The sequence below is a fragment of the Trachypithecus francoisi genome, unplaced genomic scaffold (genome assembly GCF_009764315.1).
Source record: "Trachypithecus francoisi isolate TF-2019V2 unplaced genomic scaffold, Tfra_2.0 Lachesis_group4, whole genome shotgun sequence".
NCBI lineage: Eukaryota > Metazoa > Chordata > Mammalia > Primates > Cercopithecidae > Trachypithecus > Trachypithecus francoisi.
The window spans coordinates 34,226,886-34,252,611 of record NW_022681469.1 but is presented as its reverse complement, the minus strand read 5'-3'; the positions used below and the strand labels follow the sequence as shown (position 1 = coordinate 34,252,611).

The window sequence follows — 25,726 nt, the reverse complement described above, 5'->3', positions numbered from 1 at the left end:
CCTTATAATATAAATGAAAGTGTATGTATGTGAATATATATGTATCATACATATACATAGCTACATCTATTTCTGTATTTACCTAGGAAAACATGAGTACATAATGGCACCTCCAATTACAACACAACGTTAAAAGCATTCATCAATCCTTTTCCCATTCGTATTTGTATCTTCTTCCTCCACTTTGAGAAATTAAAATTTAATAAATTTGTGCTTAAAAATATTTTTCTGAAAATTGTATTAGCTGATGTAACAAAAGGAGGAAGTACTTGATAGACACACTATCATTACTAACATTAAATTAAAATTTTGAGGCATATTGCAAGGAGCTCCTTTACAGTACTGTTTAATGCATCCTGTGACAGGATAACTCTTCATGTAACAGTTTAAAGATACGTGTCTTTACATTGCATATTTTAAGTCATGTAACCCTAACAGAGATACATGACTTAAAATACATCATGTATTTAATGCTTAAAATATATATCTGTTTTAAACATTAAGTCTGTTAGAGATATATGACTTAAAATACGCAATGTAAAGACTCGTATCTTTATGGGTTCCGTTTTGTGCCAATGGGACACGGTAGAAGAAGAAAGTTAAATACGGACATATTTTAGCTTTAAAGGATATGTGTTCTACTATTAGAAAGAAATGGATTAGTTGGTAAGTGTAGAGGCAGACTTTATTACGCTCACTACTGTGCCCATATCAAAAACGATACATGGTCTTACTTGTAGCAGATAGTTGTTGACATCTTTCTACCTCATACAATGATACTGATCCAGAGCCTACAAAAAGGAAAAGGCAAAAGAATTAAGCCCATTACAACTTCAACATAGAACTGAAAACAATGGACAGCGTTGCTGAGAGAAACTGAAGAAAATATAAATGAATAGTGAGATATGTCACATTCATGATTTAAAAGGCTCAATATTAAGATATCAATTCTCTCCAAATTAATCTGTAGATTCAGTATAATCCTTTCAAAATAGCAGAGACTGGGGTGGGCACAGTGGCTCACACCTATAATCCCAACACTTCGGGAGACTGAGGTGGGTGGATCACTTGAGGTCAGGCGTTAGAGACCAGCCTGGTCAACATGGTGAAATCCCTTCTCTACTATAAATACAGAAATTAGCCAAGTGCCATGCAGATGCCTGTAATCCCAGCTACTCAGGAGGCTGAGGCATGAGAATCGCTTGAACCCAGGAGGTGAAGGATGCAGTGAGCTCAGATTATGCCACTGCACTCCAGCCTGGGCAAGAGAACAAGACTCTGCCTCAAAACAACAACAACAAATAAATAGCAGAGGCTTTACTGTAGAAATTGCAAAGCAGATGCTATCACTTATGTGGAAGTGCAGACAATCTAGAATATTAAATAACATTTTATAAAATAAGAACAAAGTTGGAGAACAATGTACATAACTTCAAGACTTACTATAAACTTACAGTAATTTAAGACAACATGGTACTGGCATGAGGGAAAAATAGATCAACTGAATTAAATTAAATAGAGAGCCTGGAAATAAACCCATATTTACATTGTATTTGGATTTTTTTACTAAAGCAGCAAAGCAATACAAGGAGAATGCAAAAGGTGATGCAATAATCGAAAATTTAGTATGGGGAAAATGCATACTTCACACTATACTAGTAAGCATTGAATGGGAAGACTAGACATAAGCCCACATTTATACTCGCTTGACTTTTGACAAAGACATTGAAGTCATTTAACAGGAAAAAGGAAACAAATAATGCCATAACAACTAGAAATTCCTATCTAAAGAAAAAATGTCTACCACATATCATGTGGCATTAAAAAGGAAACAAACTAGTGATATATGCAACAATGTGATTAAATCTCAAAAACATATAGTTTGTACAAAAAGGATACATATGATTCAATTTTTTCAAAGCTCTAGAACTGCAAATCTAGAGGGATTTAGGTTACACGTTTATGTTTTAGTCAAAACTCATGGAGTGGTTCATAAAATGGAAAGTTGTCCATTTCACTGCTAATTTTACCTCAAAAACAAAAAACTCTAAATAACTACTCAACTCTAGCTAATTATGTTCATGCCACGGTGTTTAGAAAATGTCCTTATGTCTGCAACTTACTTTGAAATGTGTAAAAAACATAAATTAATGAATGAAGAGGCATATAAGCCAGGCACGGTGGCTCACACCTGTAATCCCAGCACTTTGGGAGGCTGAGGCGGGTGGATTGCCTAAGGTCAGGAGTTCGAGACCAGCCTGGCCAACATGGTGAAACCTTCTCTACTAAAAATACAAAAATTAGCTGGGCATGGTGGCAGGCACCTGTTATCCCAGCTACTTGGGAGGCTAAGGCAGGAGAAGCTTGAACTCAGGAGGCAGAGGCTGCAGTGAGCCGAGATCGTGCCACTGACCTCCAGCATGGAGGACAAAGCAAGATTTCATCTCAAAAGAAAAAAAAAAAAAGAGGCATATAGAAATAAATGCACATGTGATGGAGCAAACAAAGTAAAATAGTTATTGGAGAGTCTAGCTGGTAGGTATTTGAGTATTCATTGTACAACTGTTTTAACTCTACCATGTACGAAAGTCTTTATTATGTTGAAAAAATACAGTGTAGAGGAAATAAAAGGGGAGATGGATAAAATAGTAAACTTATGAAATTTAATAGAATGATCAAATGAACATCAAAAATAGGACTTTACTCTAACAAGAAAGCAAAAGTAGTAGTCATAGCATTAAGGTTACAAAATGCTTTCTAAAAAGAATTTAAGATTTAAAAAATCTGTATTTTGTAATCACTTTAGCTTACACTCTATTATACATAACAGTACATTATGTTTTTATAATTTATTTTATAAAGCATTACACACAAACATATCCTCAGTATTGCTAATAAGTGGTATAAAAATCCAAGTCAAGAGGACTTGAATGAACATCTCAAGCTGGCATGGTATAATTTCAATAAATCTAATTTAGTAATTAATATTGGCCATTACAACATGAGACGGAAACAATGGCAGAAACCATAAAAGTAGTCAAATAAGAAAATGTGTAAAACATACATGGTTGCCCACAAACTGACAAAAATATAATTCAACAGAAAATCAGATAAAGGGTAAGAGCAAATAATCTGAGGAAGAGGGAATTAAAAACGTTCGTAAATATATAATAAGATTTTCAAGTTTCCAAGTAGTCAGGAAAATTAAGTAAGAAAATGCGTTTCAACTGCTGAACTGTCAAAAATTACATATAATGTTAACTTCCAATACTGTGAAGGTGTGAGGAAAGTACATTCTTCTATACTGCTACTTGGAAATAAATTCCTATGACCTTTGGTAAATAATCGGGCAGCATCTATTAAAAGACATGCATACCCTTAGATATATCAACCTCACTTTTAGGAGTTTGTTGTGGAGAAGTACAAACATGAAGTACGTATATTCAAGGATGTTTATTAAAGTATTATTTATAACAGCAAAAAACTGGTAATGATCTCAACGTCTATTAAATGAAAAATGAAAAACGTGTAACATTACTGTTATGCAACTATAATGAATTTGAGTAATATGAATTAGCCCAGAAAAAAATATCTATAATATATTGTTGAAGAAAGCAACTATTTATTATAGTGTGATTTCATTTTGGTAAAAATTTAAGAAAAAGAGAAGAGTCATATTGTTTATATATAGGTATATATGTTTGTATAAAGATGAAGTGATTGAAGGAATCACAGTAAACTGTTAAATCTTACCTCAGGGAGTAGGGAATAAAGGCATAGTGAAAGCCATTCAACTAGATATTATAACACCTATTACAGTGTACTTTAAAACTAATGAAAGAATAATTCTAAAAGGAAAAAGAGATTGTGAAAACTATAATTACAAATTATATTGTCTCTAAGTGATTGTCATTTGAACTAAATCGGTTTCCTCATGGTAGTTCAAGTAATCATATACTAGGCCACAATGTTATCACGAAGGTGTTAGCATTTTAAAATAAGGAGAATTTTAAAACAGAGAGAATGAAGAAAATATATGTAAAGTATATACAAAAAAATCAAAAGGCCTGCATTTGAATTTGTCTTGCTTTGTCATCAGTTAACAGCTAACTAACTGTGGACAAACTATATGATATCCATCCATCAAAGCCTCAGTTTCCCATTGTTAAAAGGAGACAGAATAATTCATCTCATAGGAGTGCTGTTAGAATTAAATAATAATGCGGCCGGGTGCAGTGGCCCACGCTTGTAATCCCAGCACTTTGGGAAGACAAGGCAGGTGGATCACGAGGTCAGGAGATCGAGACCATCCTGGCTAACATGGTGAAACCCCGTCTCTACTAAAAATAAAAAAAAAAATTAGCTGGGTGTGGTGGCAGGTGCCTGTAGTCCCAGCTTCTACTCGGGAGGCTGAGGCAGGAAAATGGCGTGAATCCAGGAGGCGGAGCTTGCAGTGAGCAGAGATCGAGCCACCTCACTCCAGCCTGGGTGACAGAGCAAAACTCCATCTCAACAAACAAACAAACAAACAAACAAAAGAATTAAATAATAATGCCTGCAGGCACTTACATGCCTACCAAGAAATGTATGTTAATTTTCATGCTTATCATTATTGGGATGGAAAGAGAATAAATCTCATAAAATGATTCTTTGGATCACAGCAGGGTAGGAGTTAGGTGGAAAATAAAACAAAACAAAAACAAAGAAACGTGACCTAGATTCCAGGTCCCAAAATGCAGATGTAGAAATTCAGACAGGCCAGGCGTGGTGGCTCACACCTGTAATTCCAGAATTTTGGGAGGCTAAGGCAGGAGGACTGCTTGAGACCAGGAGACCAGGAGGTTGAGACAAGCCTGCACAATATATAGTGAGATCCTGTTGCTACCAAAAATAAAAAATTAAAAGAGTAAAAAAAGCCAGGCGTGTTGGCATGTGCAGGACTACAAGTCCTTGCTACTCAGGAGGCTGAGGCAGGAGGATATCACTTGAGCCCAGGAGTTTGAAGCTGCAGTGAGCTATGATCCTGCTACTGCATTCCAGCGTGGTCGCCAGAGCAAGACAATGTTTCTTAAACAAACAAAAACCCAGAAATTAAGACAAAGTGGTAAAGGAAAAAACAATGCACACTGAAAGCTTTCAAGTTCAGATTTGACTAGTCATCTATTCAAGTAGACAATATTAGAAGGACATATTCCACTGTTTGTTAATATTTTGTATTTAGATACCTGCTTAATTCAATAAAGACTAGAAACTATGTATACATCTAACATATGTATGAGCAAAAAGTATTTAGGCTATGTGAAATAAGTGGCAAAAACAATCTTTGTTCCCTTAAAAACTGACAAGCAAAATAGTTGTCTATGAAATCAATACAGATTTTCTTGTGAATACAAACACATGTCATGTATAATCATAATCAAGTAATCACTACCACCCAATTTGAAAATGTAATTACATAATTTAGGAAGAAACCATGTTTACTTTTTGGTATAGGACACAGATAAAGATTTTAGTATGTTCCTTTACTACACGAAAGTTTTAATAAGAGAGACAAAGAAAAGACATTAAAAATAATTATGTTGATAAAGCTATTTTATTTAGCAAGAACTAAACTGTCAATGTTAAAAGTTGTCCTTACTTGGAAAGCTGTCATCAGGTTCTGATTGACAGATAACATCTGAATGCTGATTGGCTGTCAAATTTGCAGATTCTAAATCCCTATAATTGAAAGAATACAATTTCAAATTGCATAAAACAAAGTCAATATAGTAAATTTAGCTGTACTCACAAACTCCAGAAATTCATTGAAATTATATATAAAATTTTGTGTGTATAAACATTCTCCAGTAAAGGATCTGTTGCTTTCATCAGATTTTCTGAGGGTTCAAATTAAAAAGCTGAGTTTAGAAAGATACAAGTGAAACAGGGCAATGACGAAATAATACAAACAAAAATAAACTGGGAATTTAACGGATGGCATTCTGGGTCAGAACAATCTAACTCGAGATTCAAGAAGCTAAATACCATATATGGCAATGATATTAAAATCAGTGAAACTGATATAAAAGTAATAAAACAGAAGCTAATTTAAAGTCACACTGATTTCAATGAATTAAAATTTAGACAAAATTTATTTAAATTTACTGAACAGTATGTTTTCTCTTTGAAGATATGAAGATTTTTTAAATTTCTAGAATATTGACCAAAATGCTTCTGCACACAGTACTCACTAGGAATACCTTGGGAAAAAGAGATCTAAATATGTAGCAGGTTTAAGATACTATTGACTTTCTGGCACATGTAAAAGTTTTAAAAATGTTTTTAGAAAGTTTAAAAGGGAGTGATACACCAAAACATGTGTTATCTATTTAATCAGTGGCACTTCAGAAATATATTTTTTCATGAAAGAATTAAATATTTTTGGAATCTTAGATATGTATCAAATTTTCTAAACTTTAGCTAAGGTCTAGTTTCCACTGTATGTTGCTGTACTTGCAGAGTGTAGTAAATGATAGAAAAGAAGCAAGAGTGTAAAAGCCAGATTCTAACAGTTGGAAAACTTCAGCTATAACCCTGGCTCTGCTACTACTTAGCTATATGAGCCTGTAATCACTTGATTTGTTTCATTCGGCTCATCTGTTTAAAAACATGGCGAACGGCACAAAAGGCTAGGGAACCTATAAGAAACCCCAGAAACAATATTATCTTAGAAATCGGCTTTATCAATACCTTATTTACATTTTCTAAAAATTAAAAGCTTACTTTTTCAGTTGATCCACATCAGAGTTACTTTCTGGCAAGACCCTGATTCCCCGACCGTAACTGGTACCTCCATGAAGATGAAACTCTAAACTTAACATTGTCTGATTCTCTGAATTCATTGATTGAAGTTTGGTATGAAGGCTATAGATTCTAAGAAAGCTTCCAACCTAAAAATAGATCATTTGTTATTTAGAAAGTGGGGAAAATAAAACTTTAATAACCAATATGGGGCAATGAGGGCACTGACCAATCAGGAAATATACTCAAGTATCTGCAAAGTATGCTATACGAGTATGGTTGAGTAACAGCTGCATGGAAACTGTATCAAAACTAAATATATAGACATGTGCATGCCTACGCATGTATGCACACACATACATATACACACACATTCAACTGTAAGAGATATTTTCATTTCAGACATATTAAAATGTGAAAAAAAAACTGTCTTAGCATCAATAAAATATAATGGTTAAGAAACCCATTACCTAAATGCAATTCAAGCCCTCTATTTGACTAAGGTTTCTGAAAATGCCTTGCTTTAACCAGTTTAAGGCTTAATTAAATATGATCCCTAAGATATTGTCATTATGAGAATACTAAGAAGAAATTTTAAATGTGATACTATCAAAAAATAATAAACATCTTCCACCTTACAAGTTCTATGGAAAGAAAACTTTTGCATTGTCCCTGTACCACCACAGTGTGAAACACTCTGTGAGTTCAAACATGAGTTATCAGAGTTTTGAAATAAATGTTCCATAGTTAATCTCAGATGTTTTGCTAAACTTAGTCTACAAATGTCTTTAATTATAGACCACTGAGATTTTTCTTTTAATGGAGATGTCAAATGAGAGAGATGCAGAATGCTATTCAAAGATATTTAGCTACCTAAAAGAAGCTACATAACCTAAATCACATTTATATTTATGAAGAAAGATTTAGAAGCAAAAGGAGTTATAAACAAGGAAATTTAATTCATTTGTATAAAAATAGCACTCCTGACTACTGGGTGACTACAGGGATACCACTTTTTTTTCCCCCCATAAGTTCAGGATTGAATAACAGACATCTTAAATAACAAAAAAAAAGCAATATAGGTTAAATATTCTTTATCTGAAATACTTGAAACCAGAAGTGTTTCAGATTTCAGATGTTTATGGATTTTGGAATATTTGCATACACATAATGAGGCATCTTAGGGATGAGATCCAAGTCTAAACATGAAATTCATTTATGTTTCACATATATGTCACACACATAACCTGAAGGCAATTTTCTATAATATCTTCAACTATTTTGTGCATGGCACAAAGTTTTTGTACACTGAATAATCGGAAAGCAAAGGGGTCACTATCTTATACTGGCAGTCAAAAAGGTTTGCATTTAGAATTCTGGACTTTTAGATCATGGAGGTTCAATCCCATAAAGGGAAACATTAAAAAAAAAAAAAAAAAAAAAAAGATGAGTAGCAAATCAATTCTGCTTATTGTAGCTTCTCTTAATTTTATTTCCCCTCATTACTCTTTATTTCTGATGGAGGATATCAGCAAAGGAAGTAAGGAGAAAACCCACTCTCCCAGGTGCTACTCCTTCATTCCTAAGGATCTTTTTTCCCATCCAATCATGGGTTTTATGAGGAGCAGATAAGATACAAGCCTTTTCTTTGACCTCTTTCGCTGACATCTGTATCACAGCCAGGGAGTAGTATAAAGAAAGTTAAAGAAGAAAAGCACAAAAAGAAAAAACTAATTTTCCTCATAGTCTTCAAAGTGAGATATTGGAAAAAACATAAAAATTTCTAGTTTCATCTCATTCTTTTTGACTTATTTTGTGATTCTTTTAAAATAAGTGTGTGTATATATGCATATATAAATATATTAGTATAGCACGTGTATGTATGATCTACAAAGGATTTGAAAGAAGGCCTAAACATGTGGAGAAAGACATTCATATACAAAAAACTTTGATACTACAAAAATGATAATTTCCTCCAAATTAAATATTAAATTCTATGCAATTCAATCAAAATTCCCAGAAGCTTTCGTGGAATCTGAAAAGCTATTCCAAAAATGTATATAAAAGAGACTAGTCAAATTAATTTTAAAGAATATGAGAGGGGTGGCCTTACCCTATCAAAAATACATAAAGAAAAAGGGTAACAAACATAGGTGTACATACAAACCTACATATGGAGACATAGAGAGGGACTTGGGGAGCAAAAAAAAAAAAAAACGAGAGCAGGCAGGGGCTCAAAGGTTTGAGGCATCGAGTTTTATTTCCTAAAACTTAAAAGTGTCTGAAATAAATGTGGCAAAACATTTAAAAATAAGGTGAACACACGGGTGTTTATTATACTATCTTGTCTACTACAGTATTTTTTAATATAACAAAATTCTGAGGCCAAGATACAAGTTATTCACATAAAGATAAGTTGTTATTATCAAAAATTCCTTATGGAGGCAGTATTGTATTTTTTTAAAAGCTTGACTAAAAATACTACGAAATGTGCCAGATGCTCTATTATAAAAAACAAGTGTTGGTTAATCTTCTCAGTATTAAGATTCCAAAAATACAAATGAAACATCAACCAAAAAATTATTAAAATATAGTTTAAAAAATGATGATAGATGTCTATTTAAATACAGAAACAGTAAAAAAAAAAAAAAAGTAAAGTAAATATGGCTAGTAAGAAGAGACTATCCCTTTAGAAATAATCAACCGAGTCCTCATAAACCATCAAGAATTTCTCTTTAGGTTTATTATTTTTAATTCCCTGAATATGTCTCAAAATAGCCAATCAAATCACAGTTGTTGAACTACTGAAGGCCAAAACATAATTATGACAATGTATATTTCATAAGTAACAATTGTCTCTGGTTAAGAGTAGGGATTTAGAAAGTAAAGCTTTAGTTTCTAGACAAAATATTTGAAATCTCAGTTTACGTGACTCGATCCGTGTAAAATGTTTAAGGGAATGACATAACAAAAAGCGAGATTCAGAAAATAGTTAAGGGCAATTCAGGTACTAAAATGTATTGCTTGTAGATGTTGATTGTATTATATCCTATAATTGCATTATACTGTCCTCTTTATTAAAATAGAAACACATTTTTTTCCTGCTCCTATACAACAAAAGTCTTTCGCACTGGTTCCAGGTATTTTTATATAAAAATGTAATTTTAAACAGTTGTCTTGAAAGTACCAAGAAGAATTCATTTATATCAATGTCATGTGAGTGAAGAGTTCCTAAATCAAGAAGAAATGTTACAGAGGTTGTCAGAAAACAAATAAATGTGATGTCAATGTGTATTAAATAAAAATCTAAAGTTATGTACACAGAGAAAAATCATTTTCATTTTTATATTGCATTGCAGACAAGTAATATAATGCCATGATATCTTTACAGAAAACACAGTGCCATATATTTTCTTAATTATGTGTGCTCATATCACCCTCTAGTGGGCAAAATAAAGCAGACCATAAAAAAGGAAAAAAGAATCTGAAAAAAAATCCACAGCATTCACAGATTCATTCATTCAGCAGCAGCTCTTACTTACTTCATCCTCACTACAGGGAAAACACTGTGATAGGTGCTGTTCAGAACTAAGACAGGAAAAGCAGGAAAAGCAGAAACAGAAAGACCTGTGTTGGAAGACTTATGTTTGGAAGCAGTATAGGGAAAGAGAAGAGAATTAAATGGCAAAGGAAAGTATGTAGAGTGTGGAACTAAGGTGAATCTAACATGTAAATTCATTTTGTTTATGAAAGAACTATATGAAAAAACCTCCAGAACTGAACTTATCATTATATTTAATTTTGAAATAAACTAATCAATGTAGATAATATCTTTCAGGGAAATAACGTCAAAAATATATCCTCAACAGTCAGTGTTTTCTGATATGTCACAGAGGTATGTGCATGTATATATACACACTTACAGAGGACAAAATACAGTCACTATTTTCCTGGATCCTGGATTTAATCTAATTTATTGATTTGAGTTGGGTAAACTTGTTTTGTTTTGTTTTTTTCTGTAACCCAGAACAGTGTTGATGGTGAGCTTATTTGTAATACAATGTAGAATGGACATATTTGCTACTCCATGGCCACTCATTTATAAAGGGAAATTGGGCACTGAAATTCAGGTCTTCACTCTTCTTTTAACTTCCTATAAGTAGACTAGAAGATATTTGTGATGTAGATCCCTTCCATTTAATGCTTTAAAGGATTAGCTCTGCAGAGACATTGTGGATTCAAACACTGGCTTCATCCAGATAGGGAAGGAGGCAGGGAAATTCTAGGTAGAAGAGGGCAGATCCCCAGCAAGGACCCTGCTCTCAAGCTGAAAAGCCTGATACCACAGCCCAAAGTGAGAACTTACATCCCTGTTTTCCTGCTCAAATGCTGCCTTTTCCAAAACTACCCATGGCCCACCCCACCTGCCATCCTGTGCCCATAAAAACCCCAGGCTCAGCCAGCAGAGGGAAGAGAGGCAGCTGGCCATCAGAGACTATGGCTGGATGTCAGAGAGAAGCAGCATGACTTCAGAGGGACAGCCTGATGGTGTAACCTGGGAGAAGAATCTGGCCCTAGAGGGCTAGACTTCAGGGTAAGACTACCTTCCTGCTCCATCCCCTTTTCACCTCCCCTTTCCACTGAGCCACTTTCACCAGTAATAAAATCCCCTGCATTTACCATCTTCAATTTATTCTTGAGACCTCATTCCTCCTGGATGCTAGACAAGAGCTCGGGTGCCACAAGTGTGGTGCGAAAGGCAGTCACAGTTACCCTCCACTGAGTTGTTAACACGTCAGCTGTCCATGGACAGCAGAGGTAAAACAGTACTGTAACACTACCTCTGGGGCTTCAGGGGTCACCGGCACCCTCTCAGATGCTGCTGTAGGGCCAGTACAGAGTTTGCTTCTGCCCGTGCCCAAAAGCCCTTGCCCTGGCTCCTGCACCTGCTCACCTGTATGCTCCCACTCCTGTGGTCTCAGTGAGTGGAGCTCTCCCCTGCCAGCACTGAAGTGGCTGGCTAGTTCCAGCACCCATGCACTCCAGTTCCTGCCTGTGAAGGGGTCAGGGAAATACCCTGCTTCAATCCAACTAGCTGTGGAATCTTGAACCACTGATTCAACCTCTGAGTGCCTCATTTCACATTTGTAGAATGAGATGACTATCATCACCTATCTTATCAGAGAGTACCAAATGCATATGAAATGCCTAGAAAAGGTTACTCTTATTACTGTATTATTATTTATCATACCATTCTTTACTACAAAAGTACTTTCAAATAAAAGATACAATAGAGAAAAAAAAAATTCCTACAATTTTTAATAGTTAAGTACTGCCATATCTAAACTGTGCACCTTAATGTATTTCAAAAGAAAGCATGCAAATTCCATAAATTACACACTATACACACATTCCCAATTTACAATATACATTAGAGGTAATTGAACAATTTGTTAAACTAATGAACAAAAAGTTATCAGCTACATTCTATCAAACCAGTTTATCAAGCTTAGTCTTTAAGTTAGCAATATTTTATATAGCATTTGTCATTCTAAAGCAGTATTATCTCACATGACAAAATTTTTCTGTACTATTTTCACAGTAAAATTATGTATACCTTTAAGATACTTAAGAAAGATTATTTTAAAAATTGCTCTAATGCATTAAATTTATCTTTTAATAATTTATTGTAACATACATTTTACAACTTAAAAATCAAAGAAATAAATATAATTTCTAGACTGTATCACCTATACATGTAACCATATATAAAAAATTTACATGAGCAAAAATCACTATAATTTATAAAAACATAAAATATTTTCCTACTCAACATCACCTTCAGAGATCTTGCCACATGAACATGGTTATCGTAGACTAAAATGTCTATTGTCAAATTTTGTAGCCGATGGATGTGACTTAAATCACCTTCAAGAACAAGGTCTTGTATTAAGACTCTCCAAGATGGAAATGGCGTCCTGGTGCCATCCCATACCTGCCATAAGAGAGTAGAGTAGTTTCATGATCCTTTCGAAAAAATGCTTGTGCTAAAAAGTTTTTGCCTGGTAATAGTACTTAAAAGTAATTAAACGTATGCCTCTGAATATTGGCACTATTTTAAATATGACATTATTTTCTGACTGTAAAAGAACTACATATGAAATATGGGTAATGTGGAAAATGTAGAAGAATGTAAAGAAGAAAGAGTCACACTGCCATAAGCCTAGACTAAATATTCCTGAGTCAAGTGTTTTTATACAATAAAAACAAACCAAAATGGTCTTGAAAAACACTCATATGTATTAAAACATTTTTGCATATAAATACAACTTGTAAAATTACGAATGTTCTAAAAATTATAAAAGTAATACATTTCTTTGACATTAATCAAATTATTTCTATGAGATTCAGTCTCATTTTTAAATTAGTTGTAAAGCATTATTCTGATGTTTCCATACAAAGAAGTAAATGTTGTAAATTTGAATAATTTCCTTTATATGATAATTTTCTGGTTCACATTATGCTTTTTGTTCTCCAAACCATATTACAGATGAGACATACAAACTACCTACCAGCTCTGGCTATAAATGATGCCTGGTTATTTATTTAAAAAAAAAAACATAAAACAAAACACAAAAGATAAGGCTGCACCAATACTGCAGATATTAAAACAAATAGAATATATACACTTAGAGAAAATTCAATTTGAGAGTACTGCTCAGAAAAACAATTTATATAATATTAACAGAATAGAGAAAAATGTGGAATGATGCCAGATCAACACATTTATTGAATTATATTTAATGTAAATGATTGGTGTACCATGGCTGCTGAAAAATTAACATGAATGTACTGTGGTTAGTAAAAAAGGTACCAACATTAATATTGTGCCCAGGTTGAGATGGAAAATGATTATACTATTTCGTATGTAACCAGACATTATTTCGAGTAATGTCTAGCTCCTCTGTTTTGAAAAACTAAAATTTAAAAATTATTTCTGATACATAAGAAAATCAATGTATGGAAAAAAAATCACTCATAATTCTATTTCCCAGAGATGAAAACAGTAAAATGTTGCTTTATAGGCCTCCCAATATATTTTTCTATGTACATATACATTTTTAGTGTGTAAATGAAACTACAGTAATCACTAAATAGACTATCATGAAATTCTATCTCAACAAGTACATGTCTATAATGTCATTTTATGGTTACAAAGTATTTTATGGTGACATTTACAATGTTATTTTATGGTCATCCTACATAAATAGTGTACACAATTTTCTATTGTTAGTATTGGGGCTTTTTCTAATTTTTCTACTGTATTCTCATTTTTTATACTGTAAAGAAAGATAAATATAACCTTTTAAGTGCACCTTTATAAATATTTTAAACTATTTCCTTAAGATAATGAAAATAAAATTGCTGAGTTGAAGGGTACAAAAATACTTTTGAGGTTTACTTTTAAATTGTCATAAGAAAGGTTTTTACCAATTCATTTTTTAAATTACACTTTAAGTTTTGGGATACATATACAGAATGTGCAGGTTTGTTACATAGGTATACATGGGCCATGGTGGCTTGCTGCACCCATAAACCCATCATCTACAATAGGTATTTCTCCTAATGCTATCTCTCCCCTAGCCCCCTACCCCGCAACAGGCCCTGGTGTGTGATGTTCCCCTCCCTGTCTCCATGTGTTCTCATCGTTCAACTCCCAGTTATGAGTGAGAACATGCGGTGTTTGGTTTTCCGTTTTTGTGTTAGTTGGCTGAGAATGATGGTTTCTAGCTTCATCCATGTCCCTGCAAAGGATACGAACTGATCCTTTTTTTGGCTGCATAGTATTTCATGGTGTATATGTGACACATTTTCTTAATCCAGTCTATCATTCATGGGCATTTGGGTTGGTTCCAAATCTTTGCTACTGTGAATAGTGCTGCAATAAACATACAATGTGCATGTGGCTTTATAGCAGAATGATTTATAATCCTTTGGGTATATACCCAGTAATGGGATTGCAGTGTCAAATGGTATTTCTGGTTCTAGATCCTTGAGGAACTGCCACACTATCTTCCACAATGGTTGAACTAATTTACACTCCCACCAACAGTGTAAAAGCGTTCCCATTTCTCCACATCCTCTCCAGCACCTGTTGTTTCCTGACTTTTTAATGATTGCCATTCTAACTGGTGTGAGGTGGTATCTCATTGTGATTTTGATTTGCATTTCTGTAATGACCAGTGATTATAAACTTTTTTTCATATGTCTGTTAGTTGCACAAAGGTCTTCTTTTGAGGAGTGTCTGTTCATATCCTTCACCTACATTTTAATGGGGTTTTTTTTTCTTGTAAATTAGTTTAAGCTCCTTGTAGATTCTGGATATTAGCCCTTTGAAAGATGGACAGATTGCAAAAATGTTCTCCCATTCTGTAGCTTGCCTATTCACTCTGATGATGGTTTCTTTTGCTGTGCAGAAGCTCTTTAATTTAACTAGATCCATTTGTCAATTTTGGCTTTTGTTGTCATTGCTTTTGGTGTTTTAGTCATGAAGTCTTTGCCCATGCCTATGTCCTGAATGGTATTGCCTAGGTTTTCTTCTAGGGTTTTTATGGTTTTAGGGCTTATGTTTAAGTCTTTAACCCATCGTGAGTTAATTTTTGTATAAGGTGTAATGAAGGGGTCCAGTTTCAGTTTTCTGCATATGGCTAGCCAGTTTTCCCAACACCATTTTATTAAATAGGGAATCCTTTCCCCATTGCTTTTGTCAGGTTTGTCAAAGATCAGATGATTGTAGATGATGCGTGACGTTATTTCTGAGGCCTCTGTTGTGTTCCATTGGTCTATATATCTGTTTTGGTAGCAGTACAATGCTTTTTTGGTTACTGTAGCCTTGTAGTATAGGTTGAAGCCAGGCAGCGTGATGCCTCTAGCTTTGTTCTTTTTGCTTAGGATTGTCTTGGGTATATGGGCTCTTGGGCTCTTTACTGACTTTTCAGTGTTATATTTTAAACTAACACTTACATGACAGTTGTTTTCACTTGTCCAAAAAAGTTATCTATTACAATGGGATGCAGGTATATGTTTTGTTTCTGTAGAGAGAAAATGTTGACTCAACTATTTCAGCTAAAATTTGGCACATTTTATCTTAGAATTTAAGAATTTTCTAAAAACACAGTCAAAAGATAGAATATTCCTCACTGCACAGTAGTAGAGTCCTTGTCATAGGAAGTGTTCAGTTGTAGCAAATGCTCATTTGTTAAGAACGTCACTTTTGCCAGAGAGTATGACTGGCTGACCTAAGATTCATTCTAACTTTGTTTGATTTTATATTGCTTTTGTTTCAGCTTTATCATATTTGACTTATTTAACTTTCTGTATGGCATATATTTACAACTTTCTCATAGTATTCCATGTGTATATGAATGTGTTATTTTCAACTGCTAGAACTTTGTATTTTATTCAATGATTGCTAACTTCTCTGTTCTTTAATATGGGCAAGGTATAAATGATAATGCTAAACCCCAAGACTTGTCCAAGTGCCACTGCACTCCATTTCTTGCCCTATTATTCCAAAAAGAGTATAGAGAAATAACCATAGGAGCAGGCCTGAAGAGGCATTTGTTTAAATGTATCCTCCATAGGATGTCCAGGCAAGAAAAACAGACATTCAGCTTCTCCAGAAGTTATTCTCTAAACTGGGATAGGTGTAAACAGAGATTTGATGGGTCTTAAGTTACTTTATCTTGCTGATTTAAAAGCAAAACACAGTAATACAAAATGCTTCAAAACTATCCACAGTATGACTATGAAGTAGGCAGTGAAAGACACAAGAAGAGAACCCAACATCAATGGGACAAAGAAGTAAATAAATGAGAGGGAAGGTGACCTTGACAGGGAAACAGAAATATTCATGTATAGGACTACAAACTACGAAATAATAGAAAACAAGTCTACATATTATTACTACTAAAATAAAAAAATGCATAAGTCATACTATATTTAACATGTAGATCTCATAACACTGGAAGGAAAGTGTAAAACAGGAAGGAAAGTTTAAATTTTAGAGAGGTACAAGAGTAGAGCTGCATGAATATCAAAGCTCATCAAAAACAGTTAAAATTTAAGTTTCTAATATAATATACAGTATGCATATTTGTCTCATCAGAAAGCTGAAACATAAGCTCTTTACAGACATGTAAGTGGTGCTAACTTATAATTCCCAGTATTAAAAAATATGTACCTTTAGAAGAAATGATGCTCCGTCCACTTCTGCTTTGCCCAAGAGCTGACAAGTCAGGTCAAAATACTGCATCGGCTGCACATCACACAATTTTAGTAATGTCCAAGATGGTGACATATGAGTAGATGCCCAAACACGTAAGGTTTCTACCATTTTGTGGTCCTCAGTAGTGAAGTTAAAATACTTGCTTGAAGTGCGAGGTATGATAGGGGCTCCCAAAGTTCCCTCAAACGTCAAAGATGCAAAGCCAGAGCTGGTGATACCCTGAGTCTCCTTTTTATATACTTGAATCTAGAGTAAGAAAGTAGGGCAAAGTAGGGCGAAGTAGAAAAGAAAGTAGGGCAAAGTAGAAAAGAGATACAAATAAAATAGCTTACTGATGCAGAATCTACGAACTGAAGAAATTGGAAAGATTATCAATTTTGCCAGCATAATTAAGAGAGGGCATTTTTTAAAAACTATTTTTCATTTAATTAGCATATGAAATTCTACTCTCACGTGCTGGTGCTACACTAAGATACATAAGTATCATGGACACTGTGAACCTCCATGAAAAATTCACTTATATTTTTTAAAGAGCTAGATGGTGGTCTCCCTAATCCTATCAAGCTTGCAGTGTTACATTTTATTTATTAGTTTTTTTTATTAAGGTGTAATTTATACAAAGAAAAAGGATCATAAATGACAGTGACTTATGAGTATTACAGAAAAGACTAGAACACTTGAAATATGAGAATATAAAGTGAATAAAATGAAGCTCAGGCTAGGGTTTAATCAGAGTGACTGAGAGCACTGAGATATGCCATAAGCTCTTTTGTTTTCTGAATTTGGGGGCTGTTATCAGAGGCACATATATTTATATTGCTATATCTTCATGAAGAGACCCCTTTGTCTTTATGAAAAGCTCCTTTCAAAACTCTCTCATAGTAATACAGTTACTTCATTTCCCTTATGTTTACTTAGTACATTTTTTTTTTACAGCTTTAGTTCTAACTTGTTTAGGTCTTCATATTTAAAGTGCACTTCTTGTAGGTAGCATATATTTGGTTCCTGATTTTTTTTTGTTCAATCCATCTTTCCCTTGCAAATGGAAATTAGTCCATTCACAGAAAGGCAGTTATTAACGTGGCCATATTTGAGTCTACTATCTAGTTTTCCTTTTTTTCCATGCTTCTTGCTTTTTAACTTCTTTGCTTTTTTAAAACTTTTTTTTTTTTCTATTGTTCCTTTCTTGTTTTCCTTTTGGAATTCTTATTAGTGCTCCACTTCCTTCTTCTTGGCTATGAATAAATCTTTAACTTTTCAATGTCTACTTGGAAATCAATATTGTTCTACTATGTACTTTATAGTTTCCATTTCATACTTGCCACTTCCTATTTTATGCATTCTACTTCACAAATATAACTTTTCACTGGTAGAATTCCATTCACTCATCCCACCCATCCTTTGTGTTACTGTTGTAGTATTTTTTCTACATATTTTATAATCTCCATCATGTAATATTACTGGTTTTGCTTTAAATAGGCATTTCTCTTGTAATTAAATTATGGAAAGAAATAAAAACATTGTGTTTACATATTTACTATTTTTTTCCTTCATTTTTTGTATTTTTGTCACTTCTTAACTATCCAGCTTCTAGTTGCTAGCATTCCTCTTTGGCCTGAATATCATTCTTTTGCATTAATGCTATGCAGATATGCTGGCCATGGACTATCTCATTTTTCCTTTATATAAAATGTTTATTTCACTCTCATTCCTGAAGAATGTATTTGCTGGATATAAAATTCTGTGTGAACCAATTTTTTTCTATCACCATGTACAAATTATTTCTTTGTTCTCTGGGTGTCATTGTCTCTAGTAAAAAGTGAAAGATGACTGGTATCATTGTCCTCCGACAATGCTTCATTTATCAGTTGATTTCAAGATTTTTCTCTTTTTCAATTGTTTCACTATCTTTTGTTTGGATGTGCTTTTCTTTGTGCATACCCTGCATAAAGTACATTTAAGTCTTTGTTTTTCCTCAAATTTGGGGAAATTCTGCTCCTTATTTCTATAAATATATTATTTCCCTTCACCCGCTCTCCTCTTGCATCCTAAATTACATGTAACATTTGATATTGTTCCATAGGTCCTTAGGGTCTATTAATTTTTATTTAATCCTTGTTCTTCAGATTAGGTAGCTTCTCATGATTTGTCATCAATTTAACTTATATCTGATCTTAGCCCATCCAGTAGATTTTTCTTTTCATTTGTTCTTTTCAGTTCCTGAATCTTCTCTGCTGAAATTTATCTTTTCACATTCAACATCTTCCTCTAATTCACTGAATGTATTTTTGCTTAATTCCTTTTTTAAAATTATTTCATTTATTTATTTATTTATTTTTGAGAAGGGTCTCGTTCTGTCACTCAGGCTGGAATGCAGTGGTGTAATAATATTTCACTGCAGTCACGACCTCCTGGGCTCAAGGGATCTTCCCACCTCCACTTAATTCTTTGAAAGTCTGTATAATCTGTGCTTTAAAGATTTTGTTTAATAAAGACAACATTTGGGCTACCATGGAGTTGGTCTGGAATGTCTATGCTTTCTTTTTTCTTGACTAGGGGTAACACTTTCTTGTTTTCATGTCTAGCATATCTTTTTTCTTTACTAGACATCATAGATGCTATACTGTAAAGACTCTGAATTATGTTGGCTTCTTCTGACAAACACTGATTTTTGTTCTTGCTGGCCACTGAGTTGTTGTCTGGTCATCTTAAACTCATGAATGCTTGTTTTTATGCTTTGTTAGGGTGATTTGTGGAAAGCCCATGATGTTTCCCAAAGTCTTCTACATTGATGGGACTCATCCTGCAAACTCTCTGCGAAGTCTTCTCCGTAGAACTTGTTTTAGGCTTTGACAAAACGTGTATAATAGGCCTTACTATAAGATGTGGTCCTTTGTGAGGTGAGCTACTTTAGGGGGGTGAAATCTTTGTACTGCCTCAGCTGAATGTCCAAGGTGTTAAATAGGTATTAATAAGGTTATTTGTCCCTATCTTGGACTTCCAGCACCCCATTACTAGACCTCTAGTATCTGCTTCATGTTCAACCACAGTTCAAACACACAGCAGCTTTTGTAATCTTTAAGTAGTTCTACCCTGCCCTGTGCAGCCTGGCTTTCAACCAAGTATTCAAGTCCACCCCAACCCTGGTGGACTCTTAGACATCCCCTTCTGTATAACTCTTTCCTCTCTGGTTTCTTGTTGTGAAAATTCCAGTTTTCAGATGCCTTGAACTTTGACTTTAGCTATATCAGGACCACAGCTTGAACTTCAGCTTCCTGTGCAGTGGTTGAGAAAATGTCTGTAGGCAGGGATGTGGTCATCATGGGGCTCACTTTAAAAGTTTCTCTTCACTCTCTGATCATAGCTACCCATTGTCTGATGCCTAAAAAACACTTGCCTCATACGTTTTATGGGTCTTCGTGGCAACAGGGCTAGTCAAGTACCAGTTAATTTCTCATAATGTAGAAGTTCACTCTGCAGATTCTAACTATACTTACCTACAACTGATCTATTACCTAACTTTACACTTTTAAATGGATTCTACTTGATGTATATGCTGCTTCTCTTTTATACTCCAATGTCTGATTGATTCTTGGTTCTGTGATCATCATTGTTATCACCAATTCCATGCTCACTAGTGTATACTGTTTACCAAAGCTTGCCTCTGCTGATTATCATAGTAAAACAGAACCAACTTCCAGCTTAGGTGTGTTGGTAGCTTTCACATATCATTTATGAGCAGCTCCTCTTTGCTTGAGATTCAAAATATACCTTAATTAGTCTACTTCTATTTCTACCACCACTGTAGTCTAAGGCATCCTCATTTCATGTCTGTAAACTGAAATAGTCTTCTAAAGAATATCTTTGCCTTCATGCTTGTTCTTCAACAACCCATCTGTTATCCACGTGTTACTGAGTGATTTTCAAAATTTTAACCAATCATTTCATATGCACATTTAAAACCCTCTAATGACTTCTCATTATACCTAGAGTAAAATCTAAATAACTTACCTACTACAATTTCATCTCGTAACACCTCCCCCATAGCTGACTAGGATCCATGCTAGTCTTCTTTCTGTTTCTCCAATACCATGCTCATTCCTATTATAGGGCCTTGGCACCTATAGTGCCATCTAGTGGAAAACATTTTCCCTCAAATCTCAATAGGACTTCTCATTATCATCATTTGGGTCTCAATTCTTGTGTCTCCTCATTAGAAAGGTCTTTCATGATTTTGCCTTTATTTATTTATTTATTTATTTATTTATTATTTTAGAGATGGAGTCTCACTCTGTCGGCCAGGCTGGAGTGCAGTGGTGCAATCTCAGCTCACTGCAACCTCCGCCTCCCGGGTTCAAGCAATTCTCCTACCTCAGCCTCCCGAGTAGCTGTGACTACAAGCACCCACCACCACACCCGGCTAATATTTGTATTTTTAGTAGAAACAGCGTTTCACCATACTGGCCAGGCTGGTCTCTTACTCCTGACCTTGCGATCCTCCTGCCTAGACCTCCCAAAGTGCTGGGATTACAGGTGTGAGCCACTGCGCCCAGTTGCTTTATTTTCTTTATAGCAACTATCACTACTTGAAATTACTTTGATTTATATGTTTACTTTTATATTGTCTGCTTCTTTGCATTAAAATAGAAGCTTATACAAAAAAAAAAAACCAATAAATATTTGCTGGAAAAAAGAAGAGTAGATCTTGACTCTTGTTTTATATATATTTTTGCTATGAACTATGATCTTCAAATTGCAATAAGAAAAACAAGAAAAAATAAATTCTGGCTGTTTTATGTATATTTTCGCTATGAATTACGATCTTCAAACCGCAATAAGAAAAACAAGAAAAAATAAATTTTGATATCTAAAACAGATGTCTGTACTTAGAATGACCTTGCTCAACTAAAGAAAACAGGGCTATTCAAACAAAGCTAGCAAACTGTCAACATAAAGAGTGTAAGGAAGCACTAGTAGCCCTAAATATGAACACTTCATGAAAACAGAGAAACAACTTTATAGAAAAATATAGTAACCTTAAATCTATACAGCAGCCTTAAAATATATAAAACATAAAATTAAATAAGAAGGCTTAAACCCCATTAACATTGCTTTAAATTATTAAGCAAAATCGATAGCGCTAAAAGAAACAGGCAAATCTTCTATCATAGTAGTCTTTAAAACACAGTTTTCAATAGCTGATAAAATAAGTAGATAAGAAATAAAAGATGATATTGACCATATGGTAGAATATAAAGTAAGCATTCACAAATTTCAAAATACTAAACATTTCAGAGTATGTTTCCTGACCACAATAAATAATAGTAAAAAAAGGTAACTATTAAATGATTTAAATAAATATAAAAAACAAACAATAATCCTATGGAATTGGATTGAATATAACTCAATATATATATATTATTTGGATTATTTGAATATAATTCAAATATAAATTCAATATATAAATATATGTTCAATATAATTCAATGTATTCAATAATAATTCAATATATACTCGATGATTCAATATTTATTTGAATTTTCATATTGATTTCCTCTCTGACTTATGGATTATTTACAAATTATTTATAAACCCATAGATCAGAGATGAAATCAATGATCAATATAAAAATTCAATTATATATTCAACTGAATGGCAATGAAGTTATGACAAATTAAAACCTGCTGGATACAACTAAGGCAGTACTTAAAAAATTTATAGTCATAAATGAATATATTACAAAAGAGGTGGCTAAATTATTATAGTAGTAAAGTTAATCTTCTACAGTGATAATACTGCATCTTTACATTCATTCACATTTCTCTAGACTGTGAATGGAGCCATGTATGGTCTGTAAGGGTTTGTGTATATAAATTGTTGAAAATCTCCAAAAAATTTTCCAAAATACTTGGTGAAAAAAGTCTGCATATAAGTGTACCTATGTAGTTCAAACCTGTGTTGTTCAAGGGGTAACTATATGCTGTTACAGGTCATGAGACTCTTTACTCCTGTAGCAGGAGACACAATAATGATCTCCCTGGATGGGGATATGAGGGAAGTTTCTAGAGTGTTAGCTATATGAGTATAGTTATATTGTGAATGATGAAATGTTTATCTATTTGCTATTAAATAGTAACTTCCATAAACAATAACAACAACTAAATACGTTTATGAAGGAAGCGTGCATTCTTTGAATATAGTATATAGGAAACAATACTTTGAAAAGTAAGCAATTTTTTGACGTTTAAATAAGTATGTATTACATGGCTATGATAATATTTCTTTTTTTCTTTTTCTTTTTTTCTTCGAATCGGAGTTTTGCTCTTTTTGCCCAGGCTGGAGTGCAATAGCACAATCTTGACTTGCCACAACCCCCGCCCTTCGGGTTCAAGTGATTCTCCTGCCTCAGCCTCCTGAATAGCTGGGATTAGAAGCATGTAGCACCACGCCCGGCTAATTTTGTATTACACAGGGTTTCTCCATGTTGGTCAGGATGGTCTCGAACTCCTGACCTCAGGTGATCCGCCAGTGTCAATCTCCTAAAGTGCTGGGATTACAGGCGTGAGCCACCACGCCCAGCGATGATAATAGTTCTATTTCTTTTTATCTTTACACAAATATTCTCTATTATCCTCCTATTCTCAAGGAAACAGCATTAATAGGTCATAAGAAGTACCTAAGAGTAGAACACAGCTGAACGCTGTCCTCATTTATGAGCATCAGACTGACCATGAAGGACAGAATTAAACTGAAGCCTTAGAAGAAAAAGACAACCAAGATGATGAAGAGATTACCTGGAAACCCATGTAACAAAGGAAAACATGAAGAAACTGAAATATTTAAAATCCAAGGGACTGAAAATATACAAAGTATTTAAAAGCTGTCCAAAGCATCATGCAGTAATTTCTAAAGAAAAATTCCAAAAGTGCATTGAACAAAAAAGCTCAATTAAATAAATATTATAGCAATAAGGAAAATAATTTTGAGAAAACAATAATCCTTTGCATTTGTAAGTTCTAACATTTTTATTTCTTAAAAATTGTGTTATTTAATAACTCTACCCTTATATTAAAGGCTTTCTTACATTTAGTTATTTAACTACAGGCATACTTTTAAAAGTACCTGTTCATATCTTATTTCTTATAAATGAAAACCAACTTAATTTGATTGTATACTTAGTATCTCAATGTTTTCATTGAACTTGAATTAATACAAGAAACGGGAAAGAATAATATAATCTCCTAATCTTTGTATACATTTTTTCTTGTTGACCTAAAGCTGTTTTTTAAAACATTAAAACACAAATGTTCTTTATCAAACTCTACAGATAAAACTTCTACAGCATTAGTCTATATTTAGAAATAGAAGACAGAATGGAACTAGTCTTAATCAGGGCATGTAATACATTTCTGGGAAACGAAGGCAAGTGGTTTGTTCAAATGAAGATGTTTCTTACTGTAAATTATTTGAAGTCTGATAATATTTACACTACTTCTTATCTCGTGAAAAGCTTGCTGTCATGTTCTAACAAAGCAACCACATAATTAGTGCTAACTAGTTTCAGTGAACAAAATACAGTTCTCTTCAAATAAAGTTCTAGACAGTATGAATTATACCTTTAGCCTGTGAAAGCGAACAATATCTCCATTTTTATAAATTATTGGAAGGGCTTCATAGTTTCCACTAAAGAGCAGGCAAGTTAATTTTACATTTGTCTGGTCCACAATTGTTACAACTGAGCAATAATCTGGAAAACACAAAAATATTTTACCTGACTTTCAATATTTTAAAGCATTTGATAAAATAAGAATATGCTTACTTCAAAACACCAAACTTTATTCTTCCTTTTGATTAAGCCTTCTAAGAGTTAAAAAAACAGACATTTTCTTAGCTTTCAATACACACTGCAAAATTATTTTGCAGAAGTGTTCTATAAATACTACCTTTAGAAGGTTTAGTAAAACAAAAATAAAAATTTCATTCAGTATAAATTGGAGAGAAAATAACCTTTTTTATTGCTTCAAGGTTTACAAATCATGAAACATAAACATAATCAAATAAGAAAAAAGCAATTTATAAAATAAACATAACTAAATTTAGAATGAAAACAAAGGCTAAGATATTTATAGCAGATATGAAGGGTTGTACCCATACTGCATAAAGAACTTATAAAAATCAGGATGATACAGTATATATGTCATACAAATGAATAAACAATTCATAGAAAACTACATCATAACAAAAAATTCAAAAGAGAAAATGGCAATTCTTGCTAGTCACCTATAAAAAATTATACATTATAACAAAAGAGAGGTATTTTATAAAATTTAAACTGGCAGAAAAATTTAATATTCGGGTTGCTGTAAAATGGTAACTTCAAACACTGGTGGTAGTAAAAACTGCCTTTAATTTTTTTTTTTTAATTAACACATAAAAGATTGTATGTATTTATGGTGTGCTATACATGGTTTTGAAGTACACATACACTGTGAAATCATCAAATCTAGCTAATGAAAATACACATATTACCTCACATAGTTATTTTTGCAGTGAGAACACTTTACATCCATTTTCCTAGCATTTTTCAAGAATACAATATATTTTTCACTACAGTCATTATGTTATACAATAGAACCCCTGAACTTATTCTTGCTAACC

At 33.5% G+C, this 25,726-nt stretch overlaps 1 protein-coding gene across 5 annotated transcripts in view; it reads right to left on the bottom strand.

Annotated features, from left to right (window-relative positions):
* POT1 (protection of telomeres 1) overlaps positions 1-25,726 on the bottom strand; it is a 114,623-nt gene that overhangs the window by 23,808 nt on the left and 65,089 nt on the right. For 3 of the 5 annotated variants that reach the window (XM_033192038.1, XM_033192040.1, XM_033192041.1), the window contains 6 exons: positions 24,685-24,815; positions 17,024-17,314; positions 12,620-12,775; positions 6,763-6,929; positions 5,639-5,718; positions 735-791 (listed from right to left, as the gene is read on the bottom strand). In XM_033192038.1, the coding sequence (XP_033047929.1) occupies positions 735-791; positions 5,639-5,718; positions 6,763-6,929; positions 12,620-12,775; positions 17,024-17,314; positions 24,685-24,815 (882 nt within the window). The remainder of the gene's footprint in view (positions 1-734; positions 792-5,638; positions 5,719-6,762; positions 6,930-12,619; positions 12,776-17,023; positions 17,315-24,684; positions 24,816-25,726) is intronic. The other 2 variants (XM_033192042.1, XM_033192043.1) reach the window with 2 other exon arrangements.